The sequence below is a fragment of the Ambystoma mexicanum genome, chromosome 6p (assembly GCF_040938575.1).
Source record: "Ambystoma mexicanum isolate Mex_15411 chromosome 6p, UKY_AmexF1_1, whole genome shotgun sequence".
Lineage (NCBI taxonomy): Eukaryota > Metazoa > Chordata > Amphibia > Caudata > Ambystomatidae > Ambystoma > Ambystoma mexicanum.
In genome coordinates this window covers 1,445,296,592-1,445,313,864 of record NC_090935.1, presented here as the reverse complement: position 1 = coordinate 1,445,313,864, position 17,273 = coordinate 1,445,296,592, and the positions used below count along the sequence as shown (strand labels likewise).

The following is a 17,273-nucleotide window of genomic DNA, read 5'->3' as shown; positions in this document are numbered from 1 at the left end:
TCCAGGTTTTGAAAACAACACCAATTCAAATCTTGCATCTTTTCAAAACAACTCAGTTCCTTGGGACACTCCCCATATTTTTTGTCATCAATACTTTTCACTGGTTCACATCCGTAAGTCTGTTTTTTGATTTCAATATCACATAAGCGGCTGTTGCAAAACCCATGCTTTTTTAATTTTACTTTCATTGGCTCTTTACATAAAGGGGGCACTCAGTCTAGGCGCAGTTGTCAGGCCACACAGTCCACCCACTAGAAGCCACGCAACCGATACCCCTATGCAGTTTCTTACACTGTCTGTATTCTTCTGGCTCTTGCCAATACAGGTCTCCTCTTAACCTGCAGTTCCCTGAACTCCTCTAGCTTTGGCCAATACTTAGTTTCTCATCTGATACCCTTCTTGGTATTCTCTTGGCTTTTCCAACACTTGTGTCTCACATAATTAATTCGATGCTATCTGCTATTTGCACCACCTTGCTTTCGCTTCATTCATAAATGCTCATAACTCGCTTTTATTCTGTGCAGCTTTAAAAGTGCTTACAATGTCTTTCAGTTTATTCAGTATTCAAAATTGCTTTTTTCTGCATTCATAAGTGCTTATAACAACTTTCAGCTTGTTTGGTATTCAAAGCCACTTATTACAGCATCCAAATGTGCTTATAATAACTTTCAACTTGTTCGACATTCAAAAGTGCTTGTTTCCAGTTGCCGGAGTACCCCGTATGAGTTGGTCCCTGTTTTCATTCACCAGTTGTATACGGCAGCTCCTTCGGATCTCTGTCCGGTCTCCGCTATGCCTTCTGGCTTCTTATAGCTCCACTCCTCTCTCGCGGCAACCACAGCGAGTACTGCTCGCTCTCCTGGAGTCCTCCGGCGAGTAACTCTGCTCTTCCCTTGCAGCAGCTACAGCGTGCACCGCTCGTTCTCCTGGAGTGCTGCAGCGACTGGCAGGCTTTGTCACCCCACAGCTCCTGCTGCGTGCACCTGACAAGGAGGGTAGCAGGGTTTCCAGACCCTCTCACAGCCAACCTTGGCCTCAGCGTCTCACTCTCACTCCTGTTCTGCATGGCTCCTCTCCAACCCGTTTCTCTCCAGTCCGCTTCTTTCTCTCCAGGCCGTCTCCCTCTTTTTGCTGGGTGGCCAGCGCTTTTATACACCTTGAGATGGTTAAATGACCGCAGGTGCGAGTCATTGAGTTCAATTGCCTGACCATTGTGAAACCTATTAGAGGGGACATACCTGACTGTTCCAACTGAAATCCTCCATAGCCCTCCTCCTCGTCTCAGTACCAGAGTGGTGTTTGGGGAGGTTTGAATTAAAGAAAGGGTGTATAACTCTGTTGTCTCCTGTTTGTCTGGTACTTGATTGATGCATATGTGTATTAGCAACATAAGACTGATGTGCCCTCCTAGTTGGTCTCTTCCTCGTCCTAGTATTAAGGTGATAGTTCTGGGGAACATTTTGGGGGGAAGAAAAGGCAAAAGGCTTACAGTAGCCTAGAAAGGCTTGAGGAATAGAGGGTTCATTTGGAAAAGGGAAAGGGGGGATACCATGCCTCACCTAAGAACGTCCTCTTCCCCACTCACCAAGTTCCATCCACCCAGATAATCCTTACTCGCATATCCACCCCCAGGGTCGGGATCCAAAAGCGATGGCCTTTCCCTGGCCACCTCAGAGGAGGATCCAGGGGGAAAAGAAGTGAGGACGTCCTCAGGTTCCTCACAGTTAGTAATGGGATCATCCTGCATGAAGTATCCAAGCAGTTGTGGCATAGAGGTAATCTGAGCATGTTTTATAATTTTATAATGGTAGGTAATGAGTTTTTACCCTGCAAACTGAAATCCCATGCACAACGTTGGCTAAATTAGTTAATTAATACCTGACAAAGAGTTGGAGTGATGTAACCTGTCATCATCATTGGTCATTTGTTTTCCTGCACCAAGATGATGACCTTTTCTTTTAGATTTGATGTAAGTTTGTTTTTCCTTTTTAAACAGGTCCTGTGATTGCTTCTGTCTTTTCATTAAGAATTCAAAAAAAGGAGCATATGTCCCCCGCAGACCAGCAGGCCCATGAGAGAAGACAGGACAACCCAGATGCCCGAGGTAAGTGAGTCTTGCTTGGGTGGTTACTAGACACTAATTCAACTGTTTATTTCCTCCATCTCCAGGCCACACTTGGATGCATTGCTAATACTCAACAACAAACGTGCACATATATATCATGAATGATGTGCTTGGGGAAACCTGCTTCCATGATGTCGAATTTCTTGTTCATATCGAAAGAGCGATTTGGCATTGGTGCTCAATAGAAGCTATTTGAGGAAATCTGGTCAAAAAGCACCTGTAGGTCTCCATGCTGTAATCCGTACTATCATAGACCTATGGATATTCGTTTTTCTGTTTCTGGGGAAGAGCGAAGCTAAAGTTTCAGCCACTGTTTTCCAAGTTTCTGTTCTCATTTCCGAGTTGAGGGAAAAGTGACGCAGAGAGTGCACTTGGACATCCTGATGTCTTTTAGAAATACCTTTGCTACTTAACAGTAGAAGGGGCTGGTATGGGCATCAAAAGACGTGAAATAGCCCCTGATAGTGTCAGTGTTTTAAAACTGGATGGATGTTCGATCAGTGGAACAGTCAACCTTTGATCTTCAGCTTCCTCTCAACTTCTTCTGTTGAATATGTATTTAAAAAGGGCACAGTCTCATGAAGGTTTGGTGAAAGAGGTTAAGGTGGTTTTATCTACTTGCAGGTGCAAATGTGCATGTCTGGAGTAATCCTCAAATAATAAGAAGACCCAGAGAATTGGTTTTACAGACTTTCTGATTGAGCCTCACACTGTTACCCTTGATCCCATTTGGCCTATTGTGTAATGTGATGTACTATCCTTCATTAATATGAGTGTTTGTGAGAGCTCCTTTATTAATATGAGTGTTTGTGAGAGCTATCTTATTAATATGAGTGTTTGTGAGAGCTCCCACATTGAAGGATACACAATCTAGTATGAGAGGAAAGGAGTTTCAGTTTTAGAGACTCATGGACCATTGCACTATTGCAGCAAGGAGCAGCAGCCACCATTTGCAAGTTTCCGATATAGGTGAGCAAACCAGCCTGGTGCACACACTGAGATTTGATTTCACTCACAGCTAGGGATACCCACTTTGAGCATAAGACCTCCACATCGTAAAACAACAATATAAAGTTGAAACGTGTGTACTTTTGAGTCTGAAAAAGAACATGCTCAGCCTTCCCTTTAAAATGTGCTCAGCAGAAGGCAATTGTTTAATGGACAGACTTTAACACTTTGAGACAAATTGTAGGCTTTCAAACTGGGAATAATATCCCCTTAAATAACCTAGTCGAGATGCATGAGATGTGTGAGTTGTTTTTGGGGGACATGGGAGGTGGAGTACGTTCATAAGGTGTCTAGAATGTGCTACATCATCGGGCAGGTCTGAATAGTGTGTCGGTGTCATTACCCTGTTAAGATGCAACCGGGAACTCGCCTTGGGTGGGTGGCCTACCAACCTGTATGCCAAAGTTGATCCCACCCCAGAGAAGGGGGAATGAGTTTGGGTGCCCAGTCACTGCCCTACTAAGTGTGCTTTGTATATGTCGGCTGGCACCGCTGTCCCTTCCACAACTCCTGTCAGCCTCTTTTCTGGTCAAAGTTCTCTTTTGTCTTTGCACCTGGGTGCAATCCAGAATATGGACTGTCAAAACAGAGATCAGACACCCAACACCAGACCTACCAACACCAGACGGATCCCTGGTGAATGGTGGGGCAACAGAAAACAAACAGAGAGTGAGAAGGGACTGCAGGGGAGCAGGAAATAAATCCTCCCCAAACCGAATTTGAAGTTGCAGGCACATGAAAAAACACAAGGAAAACAAGCAGCCTGAGCGCATGGCTGCTACCCTTGAATGGATATTGAAAAGGGGCAGGCTAAAAGCCTTTTGAAGCCTTCCTGGGATAGCTTAGCCGGAGACTGGCCAAGGTGAGAATGTGACAAGGGGGTCTAATGGAAGCCGGGAGGTGTTGGAAGGGAGAAGGCTGGTCTATGAATGGCCAGTTGGTGCAGATGGGATTGAAAGGTGTTCAGGTGAGATCAGACGACGTGGTGGTAGATCAAGAGACCACGTGGAGAGCAGCTAGTGGAATGTTGAGGAGACTGTGGCAGCATCCTGAGAGAGTGCAGGTAAGGTATTGTGTGTAGGAGAGAGTGGTACCAGTTGAGTGTAGTGCATGGAAGGGGGTGGAAAAGGAGAGTGATGAAAGAAAGGTGAGAGTTGAAGAGAGATAGATAGGAGGATAAGTGTAGGATGCTTTAGAGAGGGTGTAGAGAGTGAGAGTAAATGTCAGAGGGTCTATTACAGAGTGGGGTAGAGATTGAAAGGTACTTGAAGTAGCAATGTGGAGGGCGGAGGGACGGAGCAAGGTAGTTTGGAGAGAGGAGTAGAAAGTATGTAAGATCAGAAGGCAAAGCAGAAGATAGGGGTTATTGATGGAGAGGGATGAGGAGTGGAGTTCAGGTAGAACGAGCAAGAGAGAGGAAAGAAAGGAGAGAGTAGAAAGGTGCAAGTAATATGAGGGTGGGTGAAGTGAGGGGAAACAAGATGGGAGAAGATAGGAGAGGGGGAAGGGCGAGAGAATGAAAGAGCATGTCCACCGTGCTACTTCAAACCTCCATTGATGCAGCTAACTACAGATAATGGCCATGATAATGTAAGTCCTGCTGGGCCTACATACAGTAGTGAAATTGGCCGCTGCAGCATCTGCCACATCAACAGAGGCTTTGCAGTTCGTTTTCCCGTCTCCCAACGACCTCAGATTTCCCCAGCCTTGCTCCAATAGCTGGGAATCCAGGGAGCCGGCAGGCGAAGCCAGTCCCGCACGAAGGGCCACCTCTAAGAGTAGCAACCCCTGTCTTGCCCTTTCATGCTTTTTCTGCCGTTCTTGCCGATTCCATGCATTTTGCGGCCCTGTGATATCGCTGAGTGACTGCTCAACTGATCTCCCTGACACTTCGATGCTTCTAGGTCTAGCTTCCTATCCTTACACTAAGGTAACAAGAGCTCATGCTCTTCATCTGACTGCATATGTGTGTCTCTTTGCCTTACTACTGCAGCACTTCATGCTATGCTACCACTCCCCACACGCTTCTTGCTGGTATTACTGCATGGTAAACTGACATGTCTGAGGAGCATCTCACCGCAACCTCTCGGTCCTCTGAAGTGCCTGCCTATATGTTTGTTTGCATCATATCTGCAGGCTACAATCCCACGCTCTCCAACATGTCCACCGGCACCTGCCATATCTTTTGACGAAGTGCCTCACTCCCTCTAAGGCCCATCTTTTGAGCCTGGAACATGCGATCTGCGACCTCTCACCCTGTGCTCCCTTTGCCCGTACCCACATCACATGCCATCCATTCAAGCACAAACTCTTACCAGACCTCGCCAGCATAACTATACTGCTCTAAATAATGCTACACCTACTCCATGCCCCTATTTCCCTAATCGCCCTCGCACCCAACCACTTTACTACCTCTAGCGCACTTCAACCAAGCCCAAACTCGTGCTCTACCTCTCCTGGTCTCCCCCAACAACGGCGGGCAATATTCACAGCCACTCAAGCCTCATTCTACCTCACCAACCCGCAGGCAACCCACTCCTCCCCAATCCCCATATGACCTCACAGTGGATCAGTCATCGCTGCGGCTCGCGCCCACAGATATAATGAAGCGAACCTTCAAGCAGTGCACACTTCTGCCCAAATCCAGCATTTTTCTCAGTGCCTACACATTGACTACACCTGTGGCATCATGCGACTCGGTCATTACCTCAGCTGTCCTCACCATACCTAAGATTCCCAGCATTTACCATAGCCCATCTATTAGACCTCCCCACCCCAAAGGGACTAGTCCACAAACCTCATGCCTCGACCGGCTCCCAGCAGTTACCAATGTATTAAACAACGCCATATACACAAATGGCACAGATCTATATCCAAACCTGCCCCCATCATGGGATCTTAGACCACTATTGCATTAAGATCACCAGTCATACTCTGTACCAGCCAGCTACCCTCCCCACCACAACCTTCCTTCAACAAAGAAGTACCCCAGCCTTGTGTGGGATCATCACGACTACCCACGCTCCGAGCCAGAACATCCTTTCAGGACACTACCACCCCCGAATCTATGCTCCCCTCACTTGGGGTCTCCAGATACACTAGGCTTAGTTTATGAATTAGTACCCCCACTCTACCACCTAGCAATAATGTACACAGGGCACCCGCCCACATCAGCCCCCAGTCCCCAGCCTCCAGCTGAACAATCAGAGTCCCTAATAAATGGACATTCTCTAGAAGCACATGCTCTTGATTTTCATGATCTCTTATTGGAACACCACCTTCCCATTTTAGCATCCACAGAATCCTGGCTTCACAACGTCTCAGGCCTGCTTCTCTCCCTAGCCATCCCGCCCACTTATACTATCTTTCGGGCTGACCGCCTTAATGCCATAAGAAGAGGGGTAGCCCTCATAGCCAAATCTTCCCTACAGATCAGATCTTCACCCTTTTCCACTATCCTGGGTTCGAAATGCTGTTAATCAAGCTGTGTATAAACCCCCAAACCACACACAACCTCCTACTGCTCTACCACCAGCCCAATGGACCCAACCACCCAGACCTCGACATCCTCCTCTTGATCACACCACTCATGAAACCTACTACCAAATTCATTATCCTGGGTGATTTCAATCTCGGATTCAATGACACATCAGACCCCAAAGCTACTGCACTTGCACTTGCCCTAGCACTAGAAGACATGAACTTCATCCAATTGATACTCACCCACCCACATCAAAGAGTGAACCCTGGACTGGATCCTCATGGCCCATGCTACCATTGATACACACCCATCAACGTAATACAATGGCCAGACCACTGCCTTATCTGCTTTAATCTCTCCCTTGCCAATCCACACAAAATCCATTCACCTGTGCTAAACCCAGTATGAGTTTGGAATACCTGTACACTGACACATAAGTTACTGAAGCCCACCCTCCTGGCCATGCTCAAGTCCTGCTCCTTGCTTTCAACAAGAAGCCCAGGAACTAGCTGTTAGGGATCAGAAATGTGAGGTGACAATTTGGTAAAGATTTTTCACAAGGTGTCATTTTATTAACTCAAAATGGATAAACACCTCACTATCCCTAACCTAACGAGGATTCCCTGCCTTTCAAAATAAACTAAAGGAAACGCTGTAGTAAAAGGATTCTGTCCCTCAAACTTATCCAAGAATCCAACACATAAAGGAAAAATGTGGCGATTCAAATTGAACAGAAATAACAGTTAAGTTCAACACAGACCTGATATCCTTGTAACCTGGGTCGGATCCCCCTTTCCCATATTCATAGCAGGATTTCCAATCAAAAGTTCAAAATAACTGAGTTCTGCTTTGTAAGCAAGTTCTAATTATAAAGTTCTTCTTGCTCCAAAAGACTTCCACTTGGCTTTAACCAACAGTTCAACTAGACAACACATCTTTATCTCTCCACTTGTAGCAACGGGTTCAACACAACTTCTTCTGCTTGGGAATCGAAACACTTCCACAATTCATCTGTATCAACATCAATGCCAATATGATTCCACACTGTATCAACAACAATGTTTTGTCAGGATGATTTTACAACGGTTCTCAAAATGCTTTTAGTGGTTGTGCCTCTTCTTCTTCTTCTTCTTCTTCTTCTTCTTCTTCTTCTTCTTCTTCTTCTTCTTCTTCTTCTTCTTCTTCTTCTTCTTCTTCTTCTTCTTCTTCTTCTTCTTCTTCTTCTTCTTCTTCTTCTTCTTCTTCTTCGTCACTGCCCTGCTATACTGGCCTGCCAGGACTAAAAGCTCCTAACAGCACTACACATACTTCTGTGATAAAGTTCACGTGAAACCATTTGGTGAAGTCTTCGACTTTCAACAGCATCAAAAGTTACTACTTCTTCTTGGAAGACATGATACACATTGGTGCTATTTGTACCACCCTTGTGATTGCTACATGCACTGCAGATTATGCTCCTTTCGGCCTGAATGCTTTCTATCAAGTGGGCTTTTCTCCTGCCACTCTAGTTTTCTCACTTTTACATCAAACAATTGTTGCTAATGGCTCTCTTGCACACTTGCCCTTTTTTGGCTTAGTGTGATGAATTCTACGGACTCTTCACTAAAGCCCTGTCTAAAGTCTCCTTCCAGGTGGCCAGGGACAGGCAGACGCTTTCTGATCCGGCCATTGGGGCTGGTGTTCTGTGTGAGATTCACATGGGAGGAGAAAGGGCCCAGGCGAATAAGAGGACTCCGCGGGGTGAGATGCAGTATTTGTCTTTCTCTAGAGAGGACATCTCCTCAATACCAATGTATGTAATGGCTTGTTGTCATAACAATCTTTTTGTTCCATAAATTGAACATCTCGATATGGGTAAAGGCAATCATAAACCCTTAGGCATTGAGAGAAATAAAAACTTCTCAAATCAAACCCTGAATTAAAAGCTCCCCTAACTCCCAAAGGTATAACGAAAGGAAGTCGGTGAATAATAAGAAGTCAAACTCTAAAGAACTTTATTCCTCTATACAATCCAGTCTTGTGATTGATCCTTATGATATTCCTTTAAATAATAATGGAGGGACAAGACGTGAGTTTGAGACCTAAAATCCAGTTAAAAAAACTAACTTCAAGTCCCATAATTCCTGACGTACTGGGGCGAAGAAGAGGGCTAAAGAGGAACAAAATTGCAGGAGTGGTCAGCCTGTTAGTGGAAATGACCCACACCTGAGGGATACTGGGAGGATTAAAAGGCCCCCTCAGGTGCAGGCCTTTAGTGAGCATGGAGAGCCGTATGAGCAGTCTAAGCAGCAGAAGCAGAACTTAGAGGAAGGAGAAGATGCCGAGACCACTGTTGAGCAGAGACAATTAGCTAGTCCTGAGAGGGTCTTTGCCTCCAGAAGCCTTGCTTGCAGAGGTTGCACAGTGGGAAGTGAGAAAGGGGGAAGCTTACCCTCTGAAAACCTGTTTTGCAGAGGCTGCGCAGCAGGAAGCGAAAGCGTGGAAAGCTGTCTTCCCAGCAAGGGTGTCTCCGGTGACCAGTGAGCACCAGAGAACCTCCAGAGTGAAGGAAGCTCCTTTTCCAAACGGCGTGGGCGGTGGCAAACCAAAAGAAGCAGATTGCCGGTCATGAGGAGCCACTGAAGCAGAGTACCTGTGAGCAGTGAGGGAATCGAAAGTGAACGCCTTACCCAGTGAGTTCACCAGCTGATGGTGACCCCGGAGCGCTCAGAGACCACTTGCGTGCTCAATACAGGTGTTTGCAAAGTAGAAAACACTTGCGTGTGAGTGATTGCAATACTGGAGGCAATTCTGAATACCGAACTATAAGAAATCTAAGAAAACAGTATTGATCCAAAACCAATGACTGTGTTATTAAGCATGGAGGATTGTTGAGAACCCAGCAACCAGATGCGAGAATACCTTTAAAACCTAATGCTGACAACCATTACCCAAGCCAAAAGAAAGCAAAATAATGTCCATTTAAAACCAACTGATATTGCAGGAGGGGACTAGAGAAAGTTTCAAAGGTTATACATTTGAAGGTCCATAACTGAAGAAGCATATAACAAAAGCTGGTATAAACCCACATTGCCAAAGCCAAGGACGAGGCAGAATAAAACCTTATACTCGTCAGTTTTTGGTTGTTAACACAGTGGGGAAATAAGAGTGGCAAGAAGGCTACTGTTCTGGAAATGGTTGTTCAGAAGGAGAGGAGCATTACATGCAGAGGTTTTGGGAAGTGCAAAAGAGTACTAAAGAGCATCAATGTGAATCTTGCTTTCCCTGAAGAATTGCTTAAGGTTTACTGTTATAAAGCAATGAAAACTACAAAGCTGTTGTAAGCTGATTCTATTTATTCTTATAACCAAGGCAACAAGCCCCTTGTGTAACACCTCGCTCCACGGCCAGAGGCGAACCATACATTTTTATATACTATATAAATATACACATGTGTTTTTTGTGAAATTACATTTTTTTAAGTGTAGAGTGTGTTATAATTGTTAGGTGTCTGTTTAACTATTACTTGTTTTGAATTTGTTGTTGTAATTCATCCCAATAGATTTATGTTATACCCACCATGTGGGTGAAATCTTGGGTCTTGTTGTTTTAGAAAACAATTTTTTAGAAGTGTTTCCTTTTATTTTGAGAATAAATTAAAATTGTCAAATTTATATAAGGGTGTTGCATACCAAGTCCATTTATTCAGGGCCAATGGTAAGAGGATACTACAAAGCACCACATTCTAGATAGATTAGTAAATTATTAGATTAGATCATATGTACCTCTCTTCCTTTTTTGTAAGCTGATTCTAACCACAGAGGCACTTGTTGTGAATTACTATTCGGGCAGGGGAGTATACCTGATCAGCGAACCTTTGAAGTATTAGGCCTGCCATGGGAGTAAACCAGGCGTGATTGAAGTAGTAGACCTGTCATGGGAGTAAACCAGGTAAAAGTTGATGAAGTGGTATTAACCAGTTATTCTGACAGACTTTCATGCAGAAGAAAGAATTGTATAAAACTGCAGCAGAAGTGCTGTATATCTTCAGAAATAATAAATTGTAGCAAAACATCCTGACAAAGACAATTTATGTTGCTATGGATGAACTAAGAAAATGTTCTTTATGAGAAGAAGATAATTCTGAATCTAACTGTTGAAAGAGGAAGAGAAATAACATTTTTGTTGAACCGCTGGAGTGTTGGAACTTTCTATTGTCAAGACTTTCTGTTGTCAAGTTGAAGTTCCAAAGAACTGTGTTGGAACTTTGTTGTGAACCAGGTTTTTCTTCTTTCTTTTGGGAACTGTGGAGCAGAATCCTGCTTGAATCTGGGGAAGCAAATTCACCCAGATTATAAGGAGAGACTGTTATCATATTGTGAATGTACCTGTTATATTTTTGTTGCCTTTTGGACTGCCATGCATTATCTTAAGTTACTGTTTGTACAAGTGTGAGGGACAGATATCCTTTGTTAGAGTGTTTCCTTTATTTTATTTTAGGATGGGAAATCTTTGTCGGGGTAGGGATAGTGAGGTGTTTATCCAACCTTTATGTTGAATAAAATGGCATTGTTTGAAAAACCTTCAAAAAGTTGTCTGCCTCATATTTCTTACCCCTTACACTTAGACACTACTTGTTGGGGTCCTTTACAACTATTGCCTCTTACTCACTTTGGCAATAAAGGTTATAATTAACTTGCTTCAATTTTGCACTCTCTTGGCTTTGGCAATATAGGTTATTGTTAGTACACCATATTATTGCCCTGTCTTGGCTTTGGCAATGGTGGTTATTGTTAATTGGTTTTAAAATTGCTCTTTCTTGGCTTTAGCATTAATTTTGGCTTTCAGGGTAACAATTATAACCTTCCTTTCTTGTCCGTTCAAAAGGTTCTTATGGCACCACTTCAACTTCGTTACCTCAGTTCGGTATTGAAAATAAGCACTAATGGCCAGCGGGCGATTACGGAGCACACCGGGGTTACCTATTATTGGTAAACTCGCTGGTTGCTGCATATGCACCCGTGCGCTCTGCTGCCACCATGCCTTCTTCTACCTCTGCCGCCTCCTTTAAGGCAATCTTCCTGCGCCTGCTGGGAAAGGAGCGTTCCTTGCTCCAGGAGCACTCCGGTGCTCGCCTGCCACCGGAGCACACATCTTCAGGCGGAAAGCTTTCCACAACAACGCTTCCAGCTGCGCAACCTCAGCATACAAAGCCATCAAAAGTAGAGACCCTCTAGATACCAACGTCCGCTCTACAGACAGCGGCGACTCTGGCGCCCCTGCTTTCCTCCTTCTTCTGCTGCCACTGCAACGTGGAGTCACAGCAAACACTCCACCTTCTACTTCTACTAATGGCCTACACCTGGGGCAGGGGGGTCTTGTATACTCAAAAGTCCCGCTCGGGTGTGGGTCATTAGAACCACTAGACGGCACCTTGTAGTCCAGTGCCTCCCTCGTCCCAGTGCTTTGGGCATTGTGGGACTTGAAGTCCCCAACGTTTAAATTACTTCTTTTGTTCTGAATCTTGTTTTTAACTTGACTCACTTTACTTTTATCATTAACTAGTGTAGAAGCCAGCGTACAGAGGCCAAAGCGCAGGTTTTCACTAACACAGTAGGAACACTATATATCAGAAGGCAACAGCTCCCTCTAGCAGTGACAACAGGGAAAGCTATGCGAATTGGCATTGTCTCTATATATCTTAATGCAACAGCTCCCTCTAGCAGTGACAACAGGCAAAGCTACAACTGCATCGGACAAACATACAGGGACAAACGTACATCTGGCCTTTTATTATATTGTTAGATGACACTTTCAGAAAGAGTTTTTAAAGGACTTAATGGTTGGTTCGGATTTAAGGGAGAGTTGGCTTCATCAAATTTGAAGGTGTTAATGTTTTGATAGCCACATTTATCATTCTCCTGTTGATTACAATAGGTTTTATTGCTATAAATGTGGGCAACTTTATAAAGGGAAGTCCTCCTCTTTATAAGTGATGGATTCAGCTTTAAGGGAGAATCCAATTCATAATTGGCCAGAGTATTAATGTTCTGTTTCCTATGATGATTATGACAGTTTTCACCACCAACAAAATGGATAGCTTTGGAAGAGAAAACTTCACTCTGACAACATGTCATTACATATTCTGGCATTACGGAAATCTCTCCTTCTGAGGAAGACAAATACTGCGTCCCTCCCAACAGAGTCCTCCTGCTCCCTTGGGGACTTTCTCTCAGGTGATACTCCCGGTTAATACCACCCCTAAGGTTAGGATCAGGTAGCTGCTGCCTTCCTCATGCCACCTGGGAGAAGACTTTTGGTAAAGTCTTTGTGAGAACTCCTTGTTTGCCTCCTCCACACTATGGACCTGCACGCTCCATTCAAATCTCTTCCAAACCACACGAGCCCAACAACACCTGGTTCTCTGAGGAACAAAAGAGCACTCGAACATCTCTGTAGAAAGCACCCCTCACCTAGCACCTACAAATCTATCGCCATTGCCTCCCATTCTTACAAGAAAGCGGTTGTCACCCTCAAAGCCAATTCTTACAATGAGAGAATTTCTAATGCAGGCTCCAATACTAAAGTGCTATTCTCCATCCTAAGAGAACTTGAGACCCCTATACCCATTAACCCTATGACCCATACTGACAAAGCCTGGTGTACTACCATACAAGATGCCCTCTTTCAAAATTGAGCTACTTCGCAATAAAATAAATGCTAAAAAAGCCATGCTCGCAGCCAAAGCATCCTTGCCACACGCACTTGACCACACCAGAGTGACCCATTTAGCCTCTCTCCCTCCTTTCAAATTCAACCAAGAGCAGGTTTTAGATACCATTCTATCACTAAAACCTTCTAACTGCAAAGATTACACATGCCCGCTCAGATAGTGAAGATCTGTGCACATACCTTGGCTCTCATCACCGACTTTTCTAACGCATCCTTCTTGGCTGTGATGTACCCTCAAGTATCAAAGCAGTCTGGATCACAGCACTTCTTAAAAAACCCTCCCTTAATCCTTCTATTCCCACTAACTATCGCCTCATTACCATGGTCCTTTTCTACTCAAAATACTTGACCGCCTAGCATATGCACAAGTTCAACAGTTTCTCAAGCAAAACCACTTACTTGGTACGAGACAATCTAGCTTCTGCCCAAAACATAGCATGGAAACAGCCCTTTTCGATCTGAAAATTCAAATGGATAATATCTGTGACTCAGGCAATCTAGCTATCCTCCTCCCACTAGATCTGTCTGCCGCGTTCGACCTAGTACACCATGAACACCCTCTTTCATCACCTAGGCCATCACTTTCATTTCTCACCAGAAGCCAAATCATGCATCAAATCCTTCCTCAGTGAAACGCACCAGTAGATTATTCATTGGTGATGCTGCAGCTGACCCTATCCACACTTCACTAGGTGTCCCACAAAGCTCCGGCCTATCACCCACACTTTACAACACATACACCAAGCCACTGTTAGACCTCATTGATTCACTGGGGATCATTTACACCATCTTTGCAGATGACACACAAATACTCATCCCCATCACAGGCGACTAACCCGAGACACTGCCACTATTAATGGAGTTTAGAGCACCATACAAAATTGGATGGCCACCCGCAACCTCTGCCTTAATGACAATAAGACAGAGCTCCTCATTGTGGGCTCCCATATTGGCTGAAAAACCTTGAACCTCCTTCCTTACATTCTGCATCGATAGTTTTAACATCCCAGTTCTGAAACCGGTCAAAACACGACAACGTGGCTATTGAAAAAAAGAAGTGTACCCAAATTCAGTAAGCTAAACGCAACAATAAATCCTGGAAGAAACCGGTTAAAATCTTCTGCACCATATGTCACAGCTCTTACAACAACATATCAAAGACAAGAGCTCAATGGGACTGTCCCAAGCTCATATATCCCATTGCTGAAAATATACAAATCTATACAAATGGGATGCAAGTACCCAGCCGAAAAACCAAAACATGTCTTCAGTAGGCAAGTAAGCCAGTGCAAGAAATTGCTGCAACAAGAACTAAAAAGGCGAGAAACCTGACTGAACCAGAAAAATCCAAACAGATAAAACAAAGGGAACTCATCTATCGGAATTGGGCACGCTCCTTCAGACTAATACCAGACCAAGAATAAGGGGAAGAAATGTTGCGCGCAATGTGTATAACAAATAGAGCAGAAACATGAGTCTCTTAAACCAATATCGGCAAACCAAAAAGCCGGTCTGAGTAATAGCGTGAATGATGCAGCCTGGGTGAACCATTACAAAAGCGTATTTACTGAATGCAAAAAAAAGGGAACCAATAACACGCCTCAAACACCACAGTGCCTGCCATGGAAGATCAACTGCACTGAAGCAGACAGAAAAGACTGGATCATAAAAGCTGAGATTTTCCAATGCACCCGGACCTGATGGGTGCACTAACACCATATTAAAAAAGAATCCAGAGTGGGCTAAACTAATAACCCTAATATTCCACAGAATATTCTCAAGTGGATCAATTCCTCCATCCTGGACAAGGGGTATTATAGTAGCCATTTACAAGCAAGAGGACCGACAAGACACAACAAATTATAGACCCATCACACTGTTGGATGTGATAGGAAAACTCCTGGCAGCGAATCTCCAACAACTGGTACAAAGGTCTAATAAGTGCAAAATTACAGACATATGGCAAACAGGGTTTACAAAAGTAACTGGAACGGATCTGAATCTATTCAGCCTGAACATGCTGAAAGTACAGGCAATCAAAAACAAGACAAACGTTTTTTATGCATTTATAGATCTGCAGCAAGCTTTTGATATGGAGAACAGAACAAAACTCTGGGAGAAATTGCGTAACTGGAAGTGTCCATGTCATCTATTGGAAATGATAATGGCTTTGCACACCAACACTACTATCAGAATACACCTGAACACAGAGGGTAACTTGACTCCAGAAATAAAAACGGATAAAGGAGTGAAACAGGGATGCACGCTTGCGGCAACCCTATTCAATTTGTACCTCGCAGACTTGCCAATAACACTCAATGATGTACCAGACTTTCCCCCCCAAAATCAACAAGCAACAAATCTGTTCAATTGTCTATGCAGATGATCTTGTGGTAATGGGTTGTACGCAAATAGGTATTCAGTGTAAATTGACACACTTAGAAAAATACATGGCCAAAAATGAACTAATGGTTAATCAAAAAAATCCAAAATCATGAGCATAATGCATGGAACTAAAAAGAAAACGACCTTTCGTTGGAAAATGGGAAATTAATTCATAGAAAATTGTGACTCAATTAAATATCTAGGAGTCCAATTTAACAAGTCAGTCGTTGAGACCATCTGGCTCAAAACACTGAAAACAAAAATGAAAATGCTTGCAGCACAAGGATCAACTATGCAAGCAAGATAAGGAAAATTCACAATGAGTCCCGTTCTAATGTTTTACAGACAAAAAGTGACTCCAATATTAACCTACGGGGCAGAAACATCTGGCCTCTGCTAGAAGGAGTGTTTTGGAAAACGGTGTTACATCTCCCGGAAAAAGTGTCTCAATGAGTAGCATACGGTATGAACTCAGCTTAACTTCTCTATATGCAGTAACATTATGGAAAGGTATGGTGCTGTCATGTCAGGAAGTGTAAAATGAATGATGCAGCACGTTCATATCAAATCCTATACACTCCACCAAAGAAGTCTGGAGTGTGGCCTCTCAGTCTATGGAACGAGACATGGCAGAAACATCTAGCGGATCCAAGTACTTATTTAGAGACCTTGATAGTGAATCCGTGTTGGGTGAAGAAGAAGCTCATGCAAAATGATTGAATCCTAACTATCGAGAATAGATCTAAAGACAAGACCCTCATAGAGATGCCAACAGAATCACAAACAATGAACGGGTTGCATCGATATCTCCAAACATCTCCCATCTGATACCATAGAAATCAATTTCTTCTGATAAGGCTCTACTTGTAGCAAACAATGGAGGTACTGCACCGGAGGAAACAAGCAAACGTAGCATCAAAAAGCTGCCGCTTCTGTGGATAAATGGAGCAAGTCGAAACCATCAAACATCCGATGCTCCTTTGTCCTGCAGTCGCAAAGCAGCGATACATTCATCTGGGTAGGTTCCTCACAGAAGCCAGCTCACTAACCGATGAGTGGTGGTCGATGGCCTTATATGGAGACAATGCGTCACGAGTATGTGCAATGGTGAATCTGTTGGATGAACTACTAAATAATCGTGCTGAACACACGATGGGAACGACCTATTAGACGGACACAACTAAAAAGCAGTCGCACGTTAGCCATGCTGGACTTCCATGAAACCTGATGATGTGGAAAGACTTATAAGACTTTAGTTCTGTAAGAAACTAAAGCACAATAAAAAAATTAAAAAAACAAAAAGAGGTACAGGTAGAGAGAGAGGGCGACTAGAAAGATCATGGAGGGCGAAGAGTAGAGAGAGAGAGAATGGAAAGGGAAGGCGGCGCTCCGTACTTAGCTTCCCAGACCTGTTCTTTACAACTTTAATATAACACCTATCTCCTTCTGGGATTCTCTAAGGGATACCGCTGGTCTGTTGGACTGCCTGATGTCCGCTGTCTTTGTTTGCGGATTAATGAGGCCATCTGTGACAGTAGCCAGTGTCTAGCAAAGCACATAAAT

The 17,273-nt window shown here is 44.0% G+C and overlaps 1 protein-coding gene across 5 annotated transcripts in view; it reads left to right on the top strand.

Moving 5' to 3' along the window:
* The window catches only part of LOC138510492 (zinc finger protein 845-like), a 252,430-nt gene that overhangs the window by 73,069 nt on the left and 162,088 nt on the right, over nt 1-17,273 (top strand). For all 5 annotated transcript variants that reach the window (XM_069626185.1, XM_069626184.1, XM_069626183.1 and 2 more), the window contains exon 3: nt 1,997-2,104. In XM_069626185.1, coding sequence (XP_069482286.1) covers nt 1,997-2,104 — 108 coding nt within the window. The remainder of the gene's footprint in view (nt 1-1,996; nt 2,105-17,273) is intronic.